This window comes from Capra hircus, chromosome 10 (genome assembly GCF_001704415.2).
Source record: "Capra hircus breed San Clemente chromosome 10, ASM170441v1, whole genome shotgun sequence".
NCBI classification, from domain to species: domain Eukaryota; kingdom Metazoa; phylum Chordata; class Mammalia; order Artiodactyla; family Bovidae; genus Capra; species Capra hircus.
Window position 1 is genome coordinate 94,321,616 of NC_030817.1, and position 22,353 is coordinate 94,343,968.

At 38.9% G+C, this 22,353-nt stretch overlaps 2 protein-coding genes across 7 annotated transcripts in view; one reads left to right on the forward strand and one right to left on the reverse strand.

The window, feature by feature from the left end:
• The window catches only part of POLK (DNA polymerase kappa), an 83,026-nt gene extending 81,594 nt beyond the window's left edge, over positions 1-1,432 (reverse strand). For all 4 annotated transcript variants that reach the window (XM_005685056.3, XM_013966702.2, XM_018053699.1 and 1 more), the window contains exon 1: positions 1,312-1,432. In XM_005685056.3, the coding sequence (XP_005685113.2) occupies positions 1,312-1,404 (93 nt within the window). In that variant the 5' untranslated portion in view covers positions 1,405-1,432. The remainder of the gene's footprint in view (positions 1-1,311) is intronic.
• The window catches only part of COL4A3BP (collagen type IV alpha 3 binding protein), a 140,891-nt gene continuing 119,919 nt past the window's right edge, over positions 1,382-22,353 (forward strand). The window contains exons 1-3 of one of the 3 annotated variants that reach the window (XM_018053702.1): positions 1,382-1,467; positions 1,713-2,115; positions 7,269-7,403. In XM_018053702.1, the coding sequence (XP_017909191.1) occupies positions 1,382-1,467; positions 1,713-2,115; positions 7,269-7,403 (624 nt within the window). Of the gene's footprint in view, positions 1,468-1,589; positions 2,116-7,268; positions 7,404-22,353 lie in introns of those variants that run through there. The other 2 variants (XM_018053700.1, XM_018053701.1) reach the window with 2 other exon arrangements.

Below are 22,353 nucleotides of genomic sequence, written 5' to 3' on the forward strand. Positions count from 1 at the left end.
TCAATAAAGAGGGAAAATGTGCTAAGTGAATTTTTTCTATTTTTCTGTTTTGAATGACAAAATTGGGATTATCTCTTAATTACCTTGTTGAAAAAGTGTTTTCAAAAGCTTATCTCAAAGTTTTATTCATCTGAATGGTTTTAATTATGTATTTTCACTTGATTTCACAACAGAAAAATAATTTGTAACTGATTTACAACAGATTCAGCATTTCGTGTCAATCTAGGAAAACAAAACCCTTTCTATCATTCCTTTTTTTTTCCTGAAGATTCCAGTTAAGTTGACCTCTATGGCGACTAGAGTCTTCTGGCCACTGTGCCTTTTCCCACAGATTCAAAATTTCACTTCTATCCCCCTGTCACCTGCAGTAAACAGGTATAAGGTTTAATAAGGAATTGTACTGTTGGCAATTATTAGGAAGTTGACAAGATGGAAAAGAAGCGAACAAGATGAAAGAATTGATGCTACAAAGTTAACGATCTCCCCATAAAAATTATCTTAATAATATATGCAAAAAAGCAAAACGAAATCTGTTAGATCTTCTCTCAGTCCTTTCACCAATTCTAGTCTTCAGGCAAAGCCAACCTCCTCCTGCTTAACCCGTTATTACTCGATAAGATTACTGCACTTTCATCTCTGTTATGCAAGGAAGTGGCCACGAAGCATGTGGAATCCTAGCTCCCCGACCAAGGATCGAAACTGCACCCCAGCATTGTTAGGCGAAGTCCCAATCACTGGACAATGAAGGAAGTCTCATCTAATCTCTCTCACCTTGCATTCTTATTTTCCTTTAAAAACTCTTCAACGTCATTTATTCTCTGACATCTCCAAAATTACTTTCCACCATTAAAAACTCTGTAAATCTAACAAAGAAAAGTTCTTGCTCTGGTGAGAAGGGACTAAAAATTCTCCCTTCTAAACTGGGAAACCTCAGGTGAAGTCTAACTTCTAAAGAGCGAGACGGAAGATCTTCGAAATTTGCAGAGGTAGTTTGACGGAAAGAAACGCCGTTGTCATTAGAGAGGTCGCAACCCCCCTGCCCGTGGTTGAGGCAGAAAAGCCCGGTATGCTTTTGCCCAGGCAAGCGGCAAGATGCTATCCGGCTTTTGGGAAACCGCCACGGAGGGCAGGCCCGGGCATCCCCCGCAGCTGTCTCACGTCCCGGTCCACAAGCCCGGCGGGTTCGTCATAAACACGCTAGACACAGATAGGAGCGTAGCACAGGGGACGAGTCACGCAACTATCAAACGAAGCCCACCCTCCCTCTGACGGTCCCCAAGGCGACCAGCCTTCCCGGCGCGGATCACTCACCAGTTGCCTCGGGACCGCGACTACAACTCCCAGGAGGCTGCGCGGCGCACGGAGCAGCGTCCTTCCCAGAATGCAGCACAGCGGGGCCCCCATCCAGCCTTCTCCTTTCTCCGCTCCTCCTACTTTGCTACCCGGCGTCACCCGGGAGGGCCGGAGGTAGGTTGCGGGAGGGAACTCCGAGCCTCGGCGTGACGCGTCAGACGTTGGGAGGGGGACGGGGCGGGGAGCAGGGGGAGAATGGGAGGAAGAAAGGGAGGGAAGAGGGGAGGGGAGGGTAAATAGTGGGCTAGGCAGGAAGATGGCGGCCTAGCGGAGGTGTGAGTGGACCTGGGTCTCTGCAGCTGGGTTTTCCCTCTTCCCGTCTTCCTCCTCTTTTCCTCTCCCCCGAGGTTGGCATCGAGGGGGCCAAATTTGGGCGGCGGCGCCGGGCGCAGCGCAGGGGTCACGGCGACGGCGACGGCTGACGGCTGGAAGGGCAGGCTTCCTTCGCCCCTCGACCTCCTTCCCCGGTCCGCTCGGTGTCAGGCGCGGCGGCGGCGGCGGCGGCGGCGCGGCGGGCGGACTCCGTCCCTCCTCCCGCTCCCTCCTGCACCGGAGCGGGCACTCCTTCCTTCGCCATCCCCCGACCCTTCACCCCGGGGACTGGGCGCCTCCACCGGCGCAGCTCAGGGAGCGGGGGCCGGTCTCCTGCTCGGCTGTCGCGCCTCCATGTCGGATAACCAGAGCTGGAACTCGTCGGGCTCGGAGGAGGATCCGGAGACGGAGTCCGGGCCGCCGGTGGAGCGCTGCGGAGTCCTCAGCAAGGTGAGCAGCCCGCGAGGCTGAGGGGCCCCCTGCCCGGACTCACCTGCCGCGAGGCGAGCAGCTGAAGGCACGGGGTGGGGCTGGCAGCGAGAACACGGATTGTCCCGGGGCGGGGGCTGCGGAATGGGCCCGGGATGTGGGGCCGAGTCCTGCCGCAGAAGTGCCCGGACCGGGGCCGCGGTGGGGGTGGGGGCAGAAGGGGACGGTCTTCTTCGCCTACCCTGGGTCTCGGCGGCCTAGGACTGGCGGAAGCGCGTCCCAACGCGGAGATCCATCCAGTTTGGGAACGGGATGCGCACCGCGGTTCAGGACCCCTGGGCGGCAGCCGCCCTGGGTATAGGAATTCGGGATGAGCAACAGCAGTATCCGAAGGAACGAGTACAGTAAAACTGCAGATCAGACCTCTCCAAAGAGGTTCGTCCAGAGATGCCGAGCAGAGCAGGGGTGGGGGATTTTTATAGACGCAGCTTTTGAGAAGGAAGCAGGAGCAACTCGGCTTGGTGCTGAAATCTGAGGTGGGAAACTATGCCAGGCTAGATGTAGTGAGAGATCTAAATGAGGACTTTTTGTACTTTCCTTTCACCCTTTACCCCAATTCAGAGGGAGCTATTGAATCGGCAGGTGGTAGGTACAAGAAGTATTCATAGTAACTTGAAACATGTCAGAATGGAAACCGACGTTTATTTAGTCCAAGAATAGTGTTATTTAGTAAAGTATTCTTGCAGACAGGGGGCAGAATTAGGAAAAGGCATTTTACTTTTCCTGTATTGTTTTTAAAAACATTTTTTCCAAAATTTTTACGAAGCAGATAGTCACTTGTAGAATTTGAAAGCTAGTTAACGAAAATGGATGAGGCCGGTTTTAAGAGGGAAGGTAGGTAATCTTTTCCGTTGGTAGTACGTGGTTTGGGGTTTGTTGTTAAGGTTTTGTTTTCTTTCCTTCTTTTCTTTCTTTTTCTTTTAGGTGTTTGCTGTGATAAGATCCACATTGCCTTTTTTTACTTCGTTTTCTCTTTCTGTTAAACTTTAAGAAATGGCTGGAGCTGGCAGTTAACTTGGAGAAGGGGAGCAGGGTCCAGTCTTTCAACAGGCTGGTCATAAGATACCAGATCATGTGCAGCCACTGCCTATTAAGAAATCACCATGCTTCCAGTATACCGACTTTGGCTAAGCTTTTGGACATCGTTTGTGTAATCGTTTAATATTAGGCTTTTATATTGTCTTCAGAAGGCTGAGAAAGGACCTAGAAAAGCATGAGTATGTCAAAACTAAGGCTTGCACGTGTTAACTTTTATTTGTGTGTGGAAAAATTACAGTGTGTGTTGATACTGTAATCATTATTGGAATTTCAGTGAAAAGTTTTCAGTAAGGTGAAACTCCCCAGGGTCTCTTTGGATTAGATGTTTCTTGTAATTTAGAAATCTGGATTGAACATGTGTGGTGGGCGTACATTTTCCTTTGGACTGTTATGAATCTTTTTTGCTTTTCAGTGATTCCGATAATTTCATCAAATTAGTATTGTAGTGTGTTAAGTATTTTACAAAAGCAAGCTGTACTTTTGAACTATTGATTATCCCTTTTTGTGGGGTAGGAGGATTGTAGTGAGGGGTGGAGTCACCAGTGTGGAGTGTGCGCTGTGTGTGAGTATCCGAGAATCACTTATGCAGAGTGGTGTAGTAAGTATATACTTTATGACCAAAAAAAAAAAAAAAACCAGAAGACTTATCTCCGTGATATTTAAGTGCATAGAGATGTAGAGTTTGACCACTTCTTTAGTAGGCAAATAACTTCCATGTTGCTGTGTACCTGGAATCAATAGGGATGTAGGTTTTGGTATTCTTGTTAACAGCTAAGAGGAAATTTCCCTAAAATTTAGCAATTTATGGATACTATGTTTTCTTGGAAGCTTTTTCATCAAGAATGTTTTATATTGAATGTATGTTTTTAAGTTTCAAGTACCTATATATTTAGAATCTTTGTATTCACTTGGTAATTTTAAACAAAGGTTAGAACTCAGTGTCTGTTCTTTTCCATCTGTTTAGAAATGCAGTTAAATCCTAATGCTAACTTGTTTTGTTCCTCCACAAATGGAGTGAATTTGGAATGGTGGTGGTAGAGTAAACTTGTATGAGAAATATAGCAGCCCAGAGTTTTTTTAATATGAACATATTTTCTAGAGGCTTGTTTCTTAGACACGTTAAGTTCCAAAAATACTGGCTTCACAGTAATTCTAGGTGGTTGTAACAAATGTCAAGTTGGGTTATGGATGGGAAAAGATTCAGGCCTTAGATGGACTTGAGGGCAATTAAGCCTGGATAAATTTCACCCAATTTCTTCTGAATTCTCTCCAACATTATTACCTTATCTTTACCTAATGTTTTCTTCACACACCTAACTATTGGCTGAAATTCTGTCCATCTCTGGAGTCCATCTCGACTGTTCTTTCTATGAAGACTTTTATTTTACCAACCATCCCAGCACTCCTTTCCTCAAGGGTGTTATCTCCTATGAATATAGTAGGGTATTCATTCCTATAGCATTTTATGTGTGACTTGCTTCTGATCCTTATTATAAATGTGTTTTTTTTTTCTCCTGAATTTATGCTTGCTGGACTATGGGAAGCAGGATTATTTAATTCTCTTGCAGTGCCCGTATATCGCCTTGTCTCTGTTGAATGGGGAAGAGTGAGGAAAAGTTATGAAGTGAAGTGAAGTGACATCGCTCAGTCGTGCCCGACTCTTTGTGACCCTGTGGACTGTAGTTTACAAGGCTCCTCTGTCCATGGATTTTTCCAGGCAAGAGTACCGGAGGGGGTTGCCATTTCCTTTTCCAGGGGATCTTCCCGACCCAGGGATCGAACCCAGGTCTCCCGCATTGCGGGCAGACGCTTTACCGTCTGAGCCACCATGCCTGTATATTGCCTTATCTCTATTGAATGGGGAAGAGTGAGGAAAAGTTATGAGGGTAGGAGAAAAGGCAAAAGTCTGCCTTCTGGTTGTGAATACAAGTTAACACTTTCTGGGTATAGGGCCTGAAGTTTATGTAATTATTGGGTTTTCTATAAGAGAATAATATAAAAATATGGGCACAAAATTGTGTCTTGTCTGTCCCTTTGAAAGGGATCTGTTCTTGTGAGGTTCTCTGAAGGATTCTAAGCTTCATTGTTGGGGAACCCTGATGGCTCAGCCAGTAAAGAATCTGCCTGCAATGCAGGAGACCTGGCTTCAATTCCTGGATCCCCTGGAAAACGACATGGCAACCCACTTCAGTATTCTTGCTTGGGAAATCCCTTGTAGAGAGAGCTTCATTAGCTGTGCATAATTCTGCTTCCAGCTGAGAAAATACTAGGTGCTTGGCAATGTTCTAAGTCTGTTCTTGCTTAATCTTAAAAAACTTTAAGAGGTAAAGTGTGACAAACAAACAGAAGATAAGTAACTTGACCATAGTCACACAGTTACTAGTTTACTGAGAGGCAGTAATTGAATATAAGGTAAGATTATGGTATACCAGTCTAAACAATTTCCATTATAGGCAATCAGTTCATGTAAGTTTTGTAGCTAGAGACTAAATGAGGTTACTACGTAAGATAAATAAGCAAAATATGCCTAATAATTAAGATTATGTAAGTTATGAAATTAAAAGCAGAAAATATCAGAGGTTAGGTTATTAAGCCTTCTCAGGAACCCAGAAGTATTATTTGGTCAGTCGTGTCCGACTCTTTGCAACCCCATGACCTGTAGCCCGCCAGGCTCCTCTGACCATGGAACTCTCCAGGCAAGAATACTGGAGTGGATAGCCATTCCTTTCTCCAGGGGATATTCCTGACCTAGGGATTGAACCCAGGTCTCCTGCATTGCAGGCTGATTCTTAACCATCTGTGCCACCAGGGAAGCCCCTGATAATTTGATTGGATTACTTGAAAAAAGATAAGAGTCAGATTTAAGGGTTTAATAGGATGAAGTTAAATAATTTGTCAGAACTTGTCACACAGCTAGGAAAGTACTTGAGCCTCTCTGATGTTGTATCCACTGCTCTGTCCATGCAGTACCGGAATCCTGAGCTGGGTTTGAGTCTGAATGACTGGAAGTAGCAGTATAGCCAAAGAAATAGGAACGTAGTGGGGTGCACTCTACGGTAGAAGTAAATTCATTTTTGTGTCTATTTGTCATTATTTTAAGTCGCTGTCTTTGGTGGTAAATCTCAGGGCGCTTTTCCTGCGTGGATAAGTTCTCAGGGTGGGCTTGTAATGGTGGCGTTTAGAAGATGTTAAGAGCCAAACAATCTCAAACCTGTTGAATTAGGAAACAGAAAAGAAAAGATGTCTCTGAGCCAATGCAGTATATTTTAACAATCCATTTAGAGTTAGTTTTTGGCAGATTTTGCATTGTCTGCTTAAAACCCCAGGACGTAAAAATACACAATATCAACAGTTCCCATAGAGGTTACATTTCTGCCTTTGCAGGTTTGTTGATTTTGATCTTCACTGTGCAGCAGCAAAACTTTAGCAGCACAAACCATTTATAGGCACTAGGAACAGATAGTCCAAGCATGTTTTTGGAAACCAATTTTATGTTTGTATTTTACCCTTGAGTTTGAAAAATAGATCTTTAAAGAGTGCTATGGAGGTAAAAGTAAAGTTGATACAGGTTTACTAAAGAGATGATCTGTATTTTTACTTTAATGTAGTCATAAACATCGTAATTTTCATATAGGAATAACTTAACAACAAAAATAGAGTCCTGACCATGATTGGCTTCTATTTTAGAATGCTTCATGCAGAAGGGAAGTGAGAGACTGTGTAGCCAAACTTACTTTGCTGTTGAATATGTCAAGTAAGACAGGGATAGAAACAATTTAAGTCTTGAAGGTGGTGAGGAGGGGAGGATGAAAGCACACCAAAAAAAAAGCAGAATTTTTAACTGAAATGTGCTTCAGTTTTTATTTTTCAAATATTATGTTTTATTTATTGTCTATTTTATCTATAATTTTGAAGAAATTATGGAAAATCATATATAATGTGGAAAATCTTAGCCTTTTTTTTTTTTAACTGTTTATAGTTAGAACTTTTCACATTTTGGTCTTAGATTGACCGCTGTTTAAGATTGTTTGGATTTCTAAAATATTGACTTAATTTTTTGTTTTCTTTTCCTCCAGTGGACAAACTATATTCATGGGTGGCAGGATCGCTGGGTAGTTTTGAAAAATAATACTCTGAGTTACTACAAATCTGAAGATGAGACAGAGTATGGCTGCCGAGGATCCATCTGTCTTAGCAAGGCTGTCATCACGGTGAGTTCCTGTTCTTCATTCAACAAATGTTGATTGAGCATCAGCTATACACTAGGAACTCTATTCTTGGGGCTTATGTCTATGAAAAGAATAGATTAAGATCCTTGCCCTTGTGAAGCATAGTCTGATAGTTTTTTCTGTAGAATTATTTTAGAGTATATCACTACATACTATTATGTTATATGTGTGCGTGCATGCTCAGTTGTGTCTGACTCTGTAACCCTATGGACTGTATCCTGCCGGTTTCCTCTGTCCATGGGATTCTGTGGGTTGCTATTTCCTTCTCCAGTTATTTTATTTAGACATGTAGGATTTATCTAGTTGGTTACGATAAGCCCTTAAACAAGGGCTTCAGAAAAACATGTTAGATGGCTTTGTCTCTGATAGGTTGGGGCAGTAACTTAGTGAGTTATTGAAAAAGTTAAACGAGGAAAGTAAAAAGATACATATTGTAACATTTTGAAATTTTGACCTAAAATGTAATAGACCATAAGTCTAAATTCGCTAAATTCGCTTAATCGACTTTCTGATGTAGAGCTAACAATCTCTTTGAAGATCATGGTTGAGAGAAGTTTTTGTTTAAAGTAGTACATCCATAATGCATGGTTTGCAATTTCCAGTTTTAATTCTCTAAAGTGGAATAAAGCCTTAAAGATACTTTTGAAAAACCCTAAATATAGGTTCCTCTTCTTGACTTTCAGTGTTTTTCCCTAATATTTTACAGATGTCTCACCTTTATCTAATTTAATACCTTTTAAAAGAGTGACTCACCTTTATTGAGTCATTCTACTCAGCTTGCATTCAACTTCATTTACATAGAAATAACTCTTTGCTTTTGTGTTCCATAGACTTACATAATGTTTAAGTTATGTAAGGACTACAGCGAGTAAACTGATATAAACGGGTTTAGGAACAACCAACTGAATTGTTAAACATGTAACTCAACTAGTAGGTCAAAACTACCTGAATGTACTAAAAATAGCATACTAGTTGAGAGTGGTTACCATTCATGGCATGTTTAATAAAGGTTAAAAACGTGTTATCTAAGGCAGGTTGGGAGAGTTTCCCTAGTAGCTCAGAGTAGAGAATCTACCCGCAGTGCTGGAGATGTGAATTTGATCCTTGGGTCAGGAAGGTCCCCTGGAGAAGGAAAAGGCAACCCACTTCAGTATTCTTGCCTGGAGAATCCCTTGGATAGAGGAGCCTGGTGAGCTACAGCCCACAGGGTCACAGAAGAGTCAGACACAGACTTAACCAAAACAGTAACAATAAGGCAGATTAGTTAAGTGGAAGTCAGTTAAGGAAGCTGTTGTAGTTAAAATCTAAGAATGAGTATCTTAAAACAGTTAGATTTCACTGATACATCCAAAGAGAATTCACTTTATGAGAGAATTTATATTGTTTATAAAAAGCATATGGTATGCTTTGGATATGTGTTCATATCTAAATGACTTAACATGTTTATGGTACACATTTCAGGAAAATCATGTCTTATTTTTCCATCATTTTTCATACATTCTGCCCTTAAGTGTTCACAATTTGAAAACAAATACTTAGTTGAATATTGAGTTGGAAAAATTTATGGAGGAGTTATTTGGAAATGTTCAGAATGAAACTACTACTCTCCATTCTTAAAGACAATTTTAAAGAAATAGGTTGAACGTAAAAACTCAGTGTTTGACTGGTATGTGGTTCATTATAATGAACTTTTGAAATTGTATCTAGTTTAGCATTTTAGAGTTTTATTTCTCCTGAGATGGATCACTGCTCATGCTTGAGGAAAGAATGAATCAGGGATAGAAATATACTTTATAATCTTGAAATGTCTTTCTTTGGTTCTTCCCTTTTTCCTTCTTTTGCGTATTGTTAGATGCTTGTTAGTTACAGTGCTTGTTTGACTCTTTGAAAACAGATTATTGATCGGTGATAGATGGAAAGAGACGAATGAGGTTTTATATCTTCCTAAGAAGTACTATTCCTAGAGTACCATGCTAATTTCTGTGGAGTTAAATTTAGTTATGTTGTCTTGAATTATGGATTGTGGTAATAGTGCCTGGCTTATTTGGGAAAAAGAAAAAGTTTTAATAAATATTTACATTGCATCTACTTAGGAAAAGGCAATGTGTTAATTCTTTGTAGATTTCTATTGTTTTTAGATCTGTAGTTGCTTACAGAATTTTCATTGCAGTTCATAATCAAATAAATGAGTAGGAAACCAAAATGATTTGAAAACTTTAGAAGAACCTAGTGGAAGTATTCACTGGGCTAGGTGGTAGTACAGAAGGTTAAAAGAAAAAAAAATCAATAAAGCAGCAGAATCTGAGTGGTAGTTAATCTTCACTGTAGTTAAGCAGGGCTTCCCAGGTGGCACTAGTGGTAAAGAACCCTCCAGCCAATGCAGAGACATAAGAGACTCCTGTTAGATCCGTGGGTCAGGAAGATCCCCTGGAGGAGGCATGGCAACCCACTCCAGTGTTCATGCCTGGAGAATCCCATGGATGGAGGAGCCTGGTGGGCTGCAGTCTTTGGGGTTGCTAAGAGTTGGACACGACTGAAGTGCCTGAGCACCCATGCATAGCTAAACAGGTGGCGGGGGAAGCAGAAGTGTTTACGTTCCTGAACTCCTTCAACTTTGTTCTACTCTGTGGGTTCCCAGGTTCACTGTTACGTAATATTTCAAGGAAATTACAAAATATAACTGAATTCAGTGAGCTTCTCAGAATGAAGTTGACAAATAAACTATGTATTTGAGTTAAATTTTTAAAATACAATACTAACCTCTGTTAAATAGTTATCTTTGCTTTCCTTAAATGTGGGCTATCACCTGCATCAATTCATCTTCGAAGGCAAATAATATAATAAATATGTTTGAATTCACACACATGACATCCTTAGGAAATTGCAGTGTTCATATATGACGAAGTCTGGACTTGAAGAGTTGTGACTGTACTGTAATTCAGTAACGTATTTATTATTTGTTAGTGAACATAACACTGGAGCCCACCTTTTCCCATAGAACCTAATTCATTGTTTTCTTATTTTAGTTTAACAATGAAGTTAGTCTTTATTTGAATCATGTTCTTTAACTCTGTGATAATAAATTGAGTGAAATACTCTCAAGGAACTATGTATTTCTTGGGAGAATTTGTTACCTGGAAATAATTCTTAATGTGAGGGATTGGGGGTAAGTTAATAAGAAAAACAGTGCTCTGTCACTTTGTGGGAAATGATGTATGTGTATCTTGAATAAATGTGTGTGGTAAGTTGAATTTTTCAGTTATTGTAGTTTAGTAGTTATTTCCTTAAGACTCAGTCCCTGCTACAAAACTTGCCGTATAGTAGATGTTCAGTGAATGTTAGTTGTATTATTAGTTGTATTTCATCAATCAAAAGCAACATTTATGGAGTATTTAAACTTATTAATTTTTAAGTTCTGTTTTTAAATAAAATACCTATGGTGAAAAAAATATAAACCATACCATGAAAAGATTTGCAAAGTAAATGCTTCTCTTTACTCTTAGTCCTGTACTCAAGAAATAACCAAAGTTAAATTTTTGGTCTGTTCTTCCAGATAGTATCATGTCTGTATAAGCATTTATTTGTTTTTATCCTTCATTTTTCATTTACACAGATAGCATCATACTAAACCTGTTATTCTATACCTTGTTTTCATTTCCTGTGTCTTGGACATTTACTACACTTTGTTGAATTATGTGGATAACATATTTATTTGCTGTTTCCCTGTTCTTGGACATTTAGGTCATGTTTAACTTTGTTTTACTGTAAGCACTCTTGAAACAAACATATGTAATATTTTTAAATTTGTTTATACTTTACTGTCAAATGCCCTTTCAAAGTACCATTTTTCATTCCTACTGATAGTGTATGAGTGTCTGTATTTCCCCATACCTTCAAGTATTGAGAAAGTTGGGTTTTGGCAAATGTTAAATATTTGTCAAACTGCTTGATAAAAATTGTGTCTCATATTAGATTGCACTTCTTTATTCAAGAGGGTGAGTTATGTTTAGAACTCTTAGTTTTTCTTCTTCTCATCGCTTGTTCATATCTTTTTCAGTTACTGATTTGTAAAAGCTCTTTGTATCATGTTTGGCAGTTTGTTGTATTTATTGTAAATGTTCCCCCCTCAGGTTGTCATTTGTCGCTTTCTTCTTCTTTTATAGTCTTTTTTTAAGCCTAACAGAAATTAAACATTTTGTGTCCTTTTTTTTTACTTCTTCCTTTATGGCTACTGTATTGTGTTTAGATAGGTGTTTCCCCCTCAAAAACTATTTGTTGTTATTATTGTTGAGCTGGTCAGTCATGCCTGACTGTGACCCGTGGACTGCAGCCTGCCAGGTTCCTCTGTCCATGGGATTTCTCAGGCAAGAATACTGGAGTGGGTTGCTATTTTCTTCTTGAGGGAATCTTCCCTACTCAGGGATGGAACCTGCATCTCCTGCATTGGTAGGTGGATTCTTTGCCACTGAGCCACTGGGGCAGCCCATAAAGACTATAACTCATAGTAATATTTTCAACTACAATTTCATACTTGAATTTGATTTCTGTGAGAGTTACTTTAGTAAAGGGAGTGCTGTGGGGACTTTTAAGTTTTTTTCAAATGGCTAACATATAGTCAAATACCATTAATTGAAAAATTCGCCTTTTCCCCACTGACTTGAAATGTCATCTTTATTGTATATTACATTACCATGTGTATTTGAGGTAGTTTCTGGACTCTTTTTTGTTCACTTGGTTTGCCTGTTCCTTCTTTTTGTGTCGTATTTAAAAATTACATTGCTAGCACTTCTTTCATCAGTTCTTTAAACTGCTAATGGTTGTTTTGTGAAAATAAGAGAAGTGGTTTGTTCGTAGTTATTTGAGATTAGACAATGTTTCAGGAATTAGGGAGCACAGATTTTTGGAATGATGGAAATAGTAATGTCTTCAGAGTTGGTTTGGGGACTTCCTTGGTGGTCCAGGCGCTAAGACTCTGCACTCCTAATGCAGGGGGCTCAGGTCCAATCCCTGGTCAGGTAACTGGATCCCACACGCCACAACTTAGAGTTTGCACATCACAACTAAACATCTGGCAGGCAACAACGAAGACCTGGTCAAAAAAAACGAAAAGAATTGGTTTGTCTAAGCTCTATCTGTAGCCCCAGTCTCACCTTAGGTATCTGACTTTGTATACCTACGATCTAAAACTTCTTTAAGCGAATGGGTTTTCTATTATTATTATAGGTTCAGTTCAGTTGCTCAGTCATCTCCGACTCTTTGCAACCCCATGAATCACAGCACACCAGGCCTCCCTGTCCACCAATTCCCAGAGTTCACTCAGACTCATGTCCATCGAGTCAGTGATGCCATCCAGCCATCTCATCCTCTGTCGTCCCCTTCTTCTGCCCCCAATCCCTCCCAGCATCAGAGTCTTTTCCAATGAGTCAACTCTTCACATGAGGTGGCCAAAGTACAGGAGTTTCAGCTTCAGCATCATTGTTTCCAAAGAAATCCCAGGGCTGATCTCCTTCAGAATGGACTGGTTGGATCTCCTTGCAGTCCAAGGGACTCTCAAGAGTCTTCTCCAATACCACAGTTGAAAAGCATCAGTTCTTCGGTGCTCTGCCTTCTTCACAGTCCAATTCGGGGCTTCCCAAGTGGTTGGTAAAGGATCCGTCTGCCAGTGTAGGAGATGAAGGAAACACAGGTTCAACCCCTGGGTCGGGAAGATCCCCTGGAGTAGGAAATGACAACCTGCTCCAGTATTCTTGCCTGGAAAACCCCATGGACAGAGTACCTTGACGGACTGTAGTCCGTCCATGGGGTCACCAAGAGTCAGACACGACTGAGCACACACACACACACATAACAGTGAAATTTGTACACCAATTTAGTGTTCTAATATTTTTGGACAGAAAACAAAGGTAATGAAAACCTTTATTGCTACATTGGGGGAAAAAAAAGTAAGCCAAATAGCTCTTAGGTAAGTAAGGGTTTTAAGGGAGGAGATGAAAGATCCTGGCAAAATCAAAGAAGCCAACAGGAAGGGGAGGAAGTAGTCAAAATTGAAGATGATCATTAAACAAAAAAATTTTAAAGTGCCAAATAAAGAGTAGTTGGATCTAAACAGTCTTTGAATTAACTATCTCTCAGTAAAACTGGAAGAAAAAAAATTTGTTCTTAATTTTTAAAATTTTTATGTGGGATTTTAAAGTAGACAATAATAATTTAAGTTGATATTCAGCAAATTGGATATCACCAGTTGTGAAGAGGGCCATAACTGATCATCATATGAGGAACTACATATTAGTAAGAAATCCAAGAAGTTGGCCTTTTATAAAATGTGCAATTTTGCTCTGTTAAACTGTGTTGTTAAGAACTCAAGGAAGGAGAGGAAGGTGTATCAACCAGAAAAAGCACTAGATAGATACTGGTTGATAATTCTCCTCATTTGAGGAGCATTTGCCAGTGAATATCTAAACAAATTAGAACCTTATACTGCTAAGGTTTTTGTCTTTAGACTCTAATAGTATCTGTTTAGTTGTTCATTTGGAAATATTATCTTCAACTTTATTTGAGTATAACTCAAATAATGTAACTCTAATATTTAGATATACTGAGAAATATTTACAATATTTGGTGAGAGGTTTTAGAAGAAAACAAATATTTTAAAAGATACCATTTGAAATGTAGAGCCCAGAGTTTTGAAATAGCATATCCAAAATTATATAATTAGAAAATGCATTAATAAAGAACCACAAACTGGGTATCTTTTAAAAAATTTTTTTAATTAAAAAAATTTTAAATATATATGTTTAGATTCTTTTCCATTATAGGTTATTACAAGATGTCTAGTTCCCTGGGTTCCCGTTGTTTATCTATTTTATATATAGTAGTTTGTCTCTGCTATTCCTAACTCCTAATTTTTTTTTTAAATTTACTTATTTATAGTTGAAGGATAATTGCTTTACAGTACTGGGCTGATTTCTGCCATACATCACCATGAATCAGCCATAGGTATACATACGTCTCCTTCCTCTTGCAGCTCCTAATTTATCCCTCCCTCATGCCCTTTACCTTTTGGTAAATAAGTTTGTTTTCTATAGCTGTGAGTCTGTGTCTGTTTTGTAAATTCATTTATATCATTTTTTAAGATTCCATATATAAGTGATATGGTATATATATATATATATATTTGTGTTTCCCTGTCTGATTTACTTCAGTTAATAGATAATCTCTAGTTCCATCTATGTTGCTGTAAATGGCAATATTTCATTCTTCTCTATAATGGCTAAGTAATATTCCGTGTGTGTGTGTGTGTGTGTGTGTGTGTGTGTGTGTGTGTGTGTGTGTGTGTGTGTGTGTGTGTGTGTGTGTGTGTGTGTATACATCCACATCTTCGTCGTCATTTCATCTGTTGGCAGATATTTAGGTTGCTTCCACGGCTTGGCTATTGTAAATAGCATTGCTGTGAACATTGGAGTGCATATCTGTTTTCAAATTATCATTTTCTCTGGATATATATACATGCAGTAATGGAATTGTTGGATCACATCACAACTCTATTTTTAGTTTTTTAAGGAACCTCTGTGCAGTTTTCCATAGTGGTTGCACCAATTTTCCCATCAACAGTGTAGGAGGTTTCCCTTTTTTCCACACCATCTCTGCCATTTGTTATTTGTAGACTTTTTAATGATGGCCATTCTGACTGGTATGAGGAGATATCTTAGTGTAGTTTTGATTTGCATTTCTCTAATAATTAGCGTTGTTGAACATCTTTTCATATGCCTCTTGCCATCCTGTATGTCTTCTTTGGAAAAATATCTGTTCAGGTCTTCTGCCCGTTTTTTTATTGTTTTGGCTTTTGTTTTTTTGACATTGACCTGTATAAGCTGTTTGTATATTTTGGAAATTAAACTCTTTATTGGTCACATCATTTGCAGACATTTTTCTCTCATTCCATAGATTATCTTTTTGTTTTGTTTATGATTTGCTTTGCAGAGCAAAAGCTTTTAAATTTACTTAGGGCCCATTTGTTTATTTTTGCTTTTGTTTTCTTTATTCTTGAAGATAGATCCAAGAAGATGTTGCTGCCATTTATATCAAAGAGTGTTCTGCCTATGTTTTCCTCTAGGAGTTTTATAGTATTCAGTCTTACATTTAGGCATTTGATCCATTTTGAGTTTATTTTTGTACATGCTGTAGAAAAAGTTCCAATTTCATTGTTGTATATGCAGCTGTCCAATTTTCCCAGCACCACTAATTGAAGAGATTTTTTTTACTCTAGTATGAACCCTGGCTGCTTTGTTGTAGATTAATTGACCATAAGTGCCTGGGTTTGCTTCTGGACTCTATCCTATTCCATTGATCTGTTTGTCTGGTTTTGTGTCTGTGCCATCCTGTTTTTATGACTGTAGCTTTGTAGTATAATCTAAAGTCAGGGAGTGTCATTCCTCCACATCTGTTCTTCTTTTTCAAAATTGTTTTGGCTATTCAGGGTCTTTTCTATCTTCATACAAATTTTAAGAATTTTTTTGTTCCAGTTCTGTGAAAAATGCCATTGATAATATGATAAGAATTGCATTGAATCTATAGATTGCCTTGGGTAATATGGCCACTTCAACAATATTGATTCTTCTGATCCAAGAACTTGGTATATCTTTCCATCATCTTTGATTTCTTTCATCAGTGTCTTATACTTTTCTGAGTGCAGGTGTTTTGCCTCCTTTCAGTTCAGTTCAGTCGCTCAGTCATTGCCTCCTTAGGTAGGTTTATTCCTATGCACTTTATTCTTTTTCATACGACAGTAGATTGGATTACTTCCTTGATTTCTCTTTCTGATATTTTGTTAGTATGTAGAAATGCATCTGATTTCTGTATGTTAATTTTGTATCCTCCAACTTTACCGAATTAAATAACATTTATTGTCTCATAGTTCTGGAGGCTAGACGTCCAGACCAGGATGTTGTCAGGGTTGGTTCCTTCTGCTGCTTTTGATGGTGTGCTGACAGTCTTTGGCATTTCTTGGCTGATAATGCATCATCCCCATCTCTGCATTCATGTTTACATGGCATTCTCCCTGTGCATGTAACTGTGTCCAGATTGCCCCCTTTTATGAGGACACTAGTTAAATTTGAGGCCTATTTTACTCCAGTGTGACCTCATCCTAACTAATTACATCTCCAGTCACCCTATTTTCAAATAAATCCACTTTCTGACATGTTTCAGGCTAACGCTTTAGCATATAAATGTGGGGGTATGCAATGTAACCCATAACACAAACTATCAAGAGTTAAAATTAGAACTCAAGTCTCCTCATTCCCACCTGGTGTTATTTTATCACTGAGCTTAGGAAAAATGCATATACAATGCACTGTATTTTGTAGAATACTTATAGGAACATGACTGTTAAATGTTTATAAAACAACTGTTTAAAGCATCTTATTAAGATGAAAAGGGGTTTTTTTCTGTTTTAATCCTAAGAAGGTCTGTTTGAGATATATGCTTCTTATATGTAAATTTTACTAATTTTTTTTCTAAATAAAGTGAAAAGGACAAAAATGTGTGATTTGCTGTTACTGTCTTCTGTTAAATCTCTAATAAATACAGTTCGTATTTTAGCATTCAGGTTTCCTTAAAACAAGGAATACACAAAATTTCCCAGATTTGCCTGCTTGAAATAATTAGCAACAAGCTTCTTTTTTAGTTTCTCTCAAGATCTTTTAAGATCTTCTCTCAAGATCTGATACAAGTTTTTGTTTGGTATTTTTTCTTTTTAAAAAAGTGTAGTTGATTTACAATATATTGCTTGCAGGCATACAGCATATTAAGTTTTACAGTTTATACTCCATTAAAAGTTATAATGGCTTTAATTCTCAATGCTATACATATATAGTATTTTTTATTTAGCATTTTGTCCTCATTTCTGAAATGCTTAAGGTATCATTAATGCTGTAGCTTTGTAGTAGGGTCTGAAGTCAGGGAGCCTGATTCCTTTAGCTCTGTTTTTCTTTCCTGAGATTGCTTTGGTTATTTGGGATTGTTTGTGTCTCCATACAGATTTTGAGATTTTGTTGTTGTTGTTTTAGTTCTGTGAAAAATGCTATTTGTAATTTGATAGAGATTACATTGAATCTATTGATTGCCTTGGGTAGTATAGTCATTTTGACAATATTGATTCTTCCAGTCCACAAACATGGTGTCTCTTTCCATCTGTTTATGTCATCTTCAGTTTCTTTCATCAGCATCTTAACAGTTTTTGGGGTACAGGTGTTTTGTCTCTTTAGATAGGTTTATTCCTAAGTATTTTATTCTTTTTGAAGCTCAAGATGGATTAAAGACCTAAATGTGAGACCAGACACTACTAAACTCCTAGAAGAAAACAGAGGGAAAAACTCTGACATAAATCTCAGCAATATATTTTTCCATCCATTTCCCAGAATAATGGAAATAAAAATAAACAAACCTGCTGCTGCTGCTAAGTTGCTTCAGTCATGTCCGACTCTGTGCGACCCCATAGACAGCAGCCCACCAGGCTCCCCCGTCCCTGGGATTCTCCAGGCAAGAACACTGGAGTGGGTTGCCATTTCCTTCTCCAAAGCATGAAAGTGAAACGTGAAAGTGAAGTCGCTCAGTCGTGTCCGACTCTTGGTGACCCCATGGACCACAGCCTACCAGGCTTCTCCATCCATGGGATTTTCCAGGCAAGACTGGGTTGCCATTTCCTTCTCTGAAATGGGACCTACTTAAACTCAAAAGCTTTGGCACAGCAAAGAAAACAGTAAACAAAATGAAAGGACAGCACACAGATTGGGAGAAAATATTTGCAAATGATGTGACTGATAAGGGATTAGTCTCCAAAATTTATAAACAGCTTGTGATGCTCAACAGAAACAACACATTCAAGAAGACTAATTAGACATTGCTCCAAAGAAAACATATAGATAGCCAATAGGCACATGAAAAGATGTTCAACATAACTAATTATTAGAGAAATGCAAATCAAAGCTACAATGAGATATCACCTCACACCAGCCAGAAAAAAATTCACAAACAATAAATGCTAGAGACTGAGTGGAGAGAAGGGAACCATCCTACACTTTTGGTGGGAATGTCAGTTGGTACAGCCACTATGGAGAACAGTATGAGTGTTCCTTTAAACACTAAATATAGAGCTGCCATATGACCCTGTAGTCCCACTCCTGGACATATATCTAGAGAAGAGCATGATCCAAAAGGATACGGTGTTCATTGCAGCAGTATACTCAAGACATGAAAGCAACCTGAATGTCCATCAACAGAGGAATAGATAAAGCAAATGTGGTACATACAGATGTGGTGGAATATTACTCAGCCATTAAAAAAGAATGAGACAGTGCTATTTGCAGCAATATGAATGGACCTAGAGAGCATTAAACTGAGTGAAGTAAGTCAGAGAATGGGAAATATCATATGACCTTCCTTACACGCAGAGTCTGAAAAGAAATGATACGAATGAGCTTACTTACGAAACAGAAGCAAACTCACAGATTCACAGATTTAGAGAAGGAGCTTATGGAGTTTATGATTGCTGAGGGCAGGGTAGGGGGAGGATAGAGGAGAGATAGGGAGGTTGGGATGGACGTGTATATAGTGCTTTATTTAAAATGGATAACCAACAAGGACCGATTGTAGAGCACAAGGAATTCTCCTCAATGTTATGTGGCAGCCTGGATGGGAAGGGAGTTTGGGGGAGAATGGATACATGTATATGTATGCTGAGTCCCTTTGCTGTTCACCTCAAACTATCACAACATTGTTAATCAGCTATATCCCAATACAAAATAAAAACTTAAAAAATATATCATTCATGGGCTTTCAGGTCAAACCCAGATTTAGATCTTGGCTGTTTCTTATGGCTAAAGGTACTTTCAGATGATTACTAAACTTCTCTGAGCTTCAGCTTTCTTAAGTGGTGAAAGGATGGAATGATTATGTATATTAAACAAAATAACATAAGATACTTGTACGTTTGTTCTTGGCAACATAAGAGGCAGTCAGATTTCTTTAAGTTTATTTTGTGATATGCTTGTATTAGAAATAAAGCCTGCAGTTTTGAAAGAAGAAGGGAGAAGCTGGCAAAGACTTTCGTTAAAGGGAGACAAAGACGAAGATGCAAGTGACTTATTAAAGTTGAAGTATGTGATATGCCATATTTGAACAGTTCTCATGCTTTTCCTATAAGCAGTTTCCTTGCACCAAGTAGTTCTGTTTCACAACTTAAAAGAAATTATATGTGTGTGTATAAATAATAGCAAATGAAGCAACTGACAAACAACTAATCTCAAAAATATATAGCAACTCATGCAGCTCAATTCCAGAAAAATAAACGACCCAATCAAAAAATGGGCCCAAGAACTAAATAGACATTTCTCCAGAGAAGACATCCAGATGGCTAACAAACACATGAAAAGATGCTCAAAATCACTTATTATCAGAGAAATGCAAATCAAATCCACAATGAGGTACCATTTCACACCAGTTAGAATGACTGCGATCCAAAAGTCTACAAAATGCTGGAGAGGGTGTGGAGAAAAGGGAACCCTCTTACACTGTTGGTGGGAATGCAAACTAGTACAGCCACTATGGAGAACAGTGTGGAGATTCCTTAAACAACTGGAAATAGAACTGCCTTATGACCCAGCAATCCCACTGCTGGGCATACACACCGAGGAAACCAGAATTGAAAGAGACACGTGTACCCCAATGTTCATCGCAGCACTGTTGATAATAGCCAGGACATGGAAGCACCCTAGATGTCCATCAGCAGATGAATGGATAAGAAAGCTGTGGTACATATACACAATGGAATATTACTCAGCCGTTAAAAAGAATATGTTTGAATCAGTTCTAATGAGGTGGATGAAACTGGAGCCAATTATACAGAGTGAAGTAAGCCAGAAAGAAAAACACCAATACAGTATACTAACACATATATATGGAATTTAGAAAGATGGCAATGATAACCCTGTATGCGAGACAGCAAAAGAGACAGATGTATAGAACAGTCTTTTGGACTCTGTGGGAGAGGGAGAGGGTGGGATGATTTGGGAGAATGGCACTGAAACATGTATAATATCATATAGGAAACGAATCACCAGTCTAGGTTCAATGCAGGATACAGGATGCTTGGGGCTGGTGCACTGGGATGACCCAGAGAGATGGTATGGGAGGGAGGTGGGAGGGGGGTTTCAGTATAGGGAACACATGTACACCTGTGGCAGATTCATGTTGGTGTATGGCAAAACCAATACAGCATAAAAGATGTACATACATGTATTATGCTGAACAGCCTGCTCTTTTCACGCTTTCTGCATCTTCTGATCACTTTTGCTCTTTGTTCTACTGCTTACTGTGTGTGTGTATGTGTGTTAAGGCATATTTTGCCTTTTTAAAAACCATATTTATTTAGGTATAATTTATGCTCGGTAAAAAATCACCCTTTTAAGTGTACAGTTACAGTTTTCACAAATGTATATAGTCATGTGAGCATTACGACAGAGCATAGAGAATTTTCATCATCCCAAAAAGTTCTCGCCTGCCCTCATTGTGATTAGTTATCTTTCCATCCCCAATCTCTGGCAACCACTGTTATTATAGTTTTACCTTTTCCAGATTATTATATAAAATGAAATCATACAGTATGCAACTCTTTGTGTCTGACTTTTCATTTAGTGTAATGCTTTTGGAGAGTCATCCATGTTCTGTGTATCCTTAATTTACTCCTGTTTATTACTGAGTACCGTTCCACAGTGTACGTATGCCACTGTTTGTTTATCCACTCCCCACTTGATCTATGCTTCCAATTTGGGGCTACCATAAGTAAGCTGCTAATAATTCAAGTACAGGTCTTGGTGTAAATATAATGTTTTATTTCTTTTGGGTTTGGAATGGGAATTGCTGGGTCCTAAGAATGAGATTCGGAGAAGGCAGTAGCACCCCACTCCAGTACTCTTGCCTGGAAAATCCCATGGACGGAGGAGCCTGGTAGGCTGTGGTCCATGGGGTCGCTAGGAGTCCCGGACACAACTGAGCAACTTCACTTTCACTTTTCACTTTCATGCATTAGAGAAGGAAATGGCAACCCATTCCAGTGTTCTTGCCTGGAGAATCCCAGGGACGGGGAAACCTGGTGGGCTGCTGTTTATGGGGTTGCACAGAGTCGGACACGACTGAAGCGACTTAGCAGCAGCAGGAATAAGATTGCTGGGTCCTATGGTAAGAGAATGTTTAACTTTATAAGAAACTGCCAAGCTGTGTTCCAAAGTGGCAGTACCATTTTATGTTTCTACCAACAATGTATTAGAATTACAGTTGCTCACATTTTTTTCATTGCCTTTTTTTTTTTTAATTTGGTTGATTTTTTTATCCTAACTATTCTAGTAGTTGTATAGTGATATCTCATTGTGGCTTCCGTTTGCATTTTCCTAATGACTAATCATGTTGTACGTCTTTTCATCTGCTTGTTATTTGTATCTCTTTGGTAATACATCTTTTCAAATCTCATTTCTGTTTGCCTTCTTGCTGTTGAGTTATGAAAGTTCTTTATATATTCCATATATCATAATTTCAGGTATGTATTTGGTAATATTTTCTGCCAAACTAACAGACTGATTTTGTAACTGTCATTAGAAAATAACTTAAATTTAGAACCTATTTGTATGTATATTTTGCTTAATTTCAAGATTTTTAGTTTGGTCTTCAGTGGCACACAGCCATTTAATTAAAATTACAAAGCTTTAGATTGAAAATTACAAGCTAACAACTCATCATATAGTGATTTCACTAGGGAAATTGACATTACTCTTGAGCTTCTTCCTTGGAGTGATTGCTGTGTAGACTTAATCTCTGTCCTTTCTTCATTTAAGGAAGGAAACATAGCTGATAAAAAGAATGAGATATGTTCTTAGTCCCT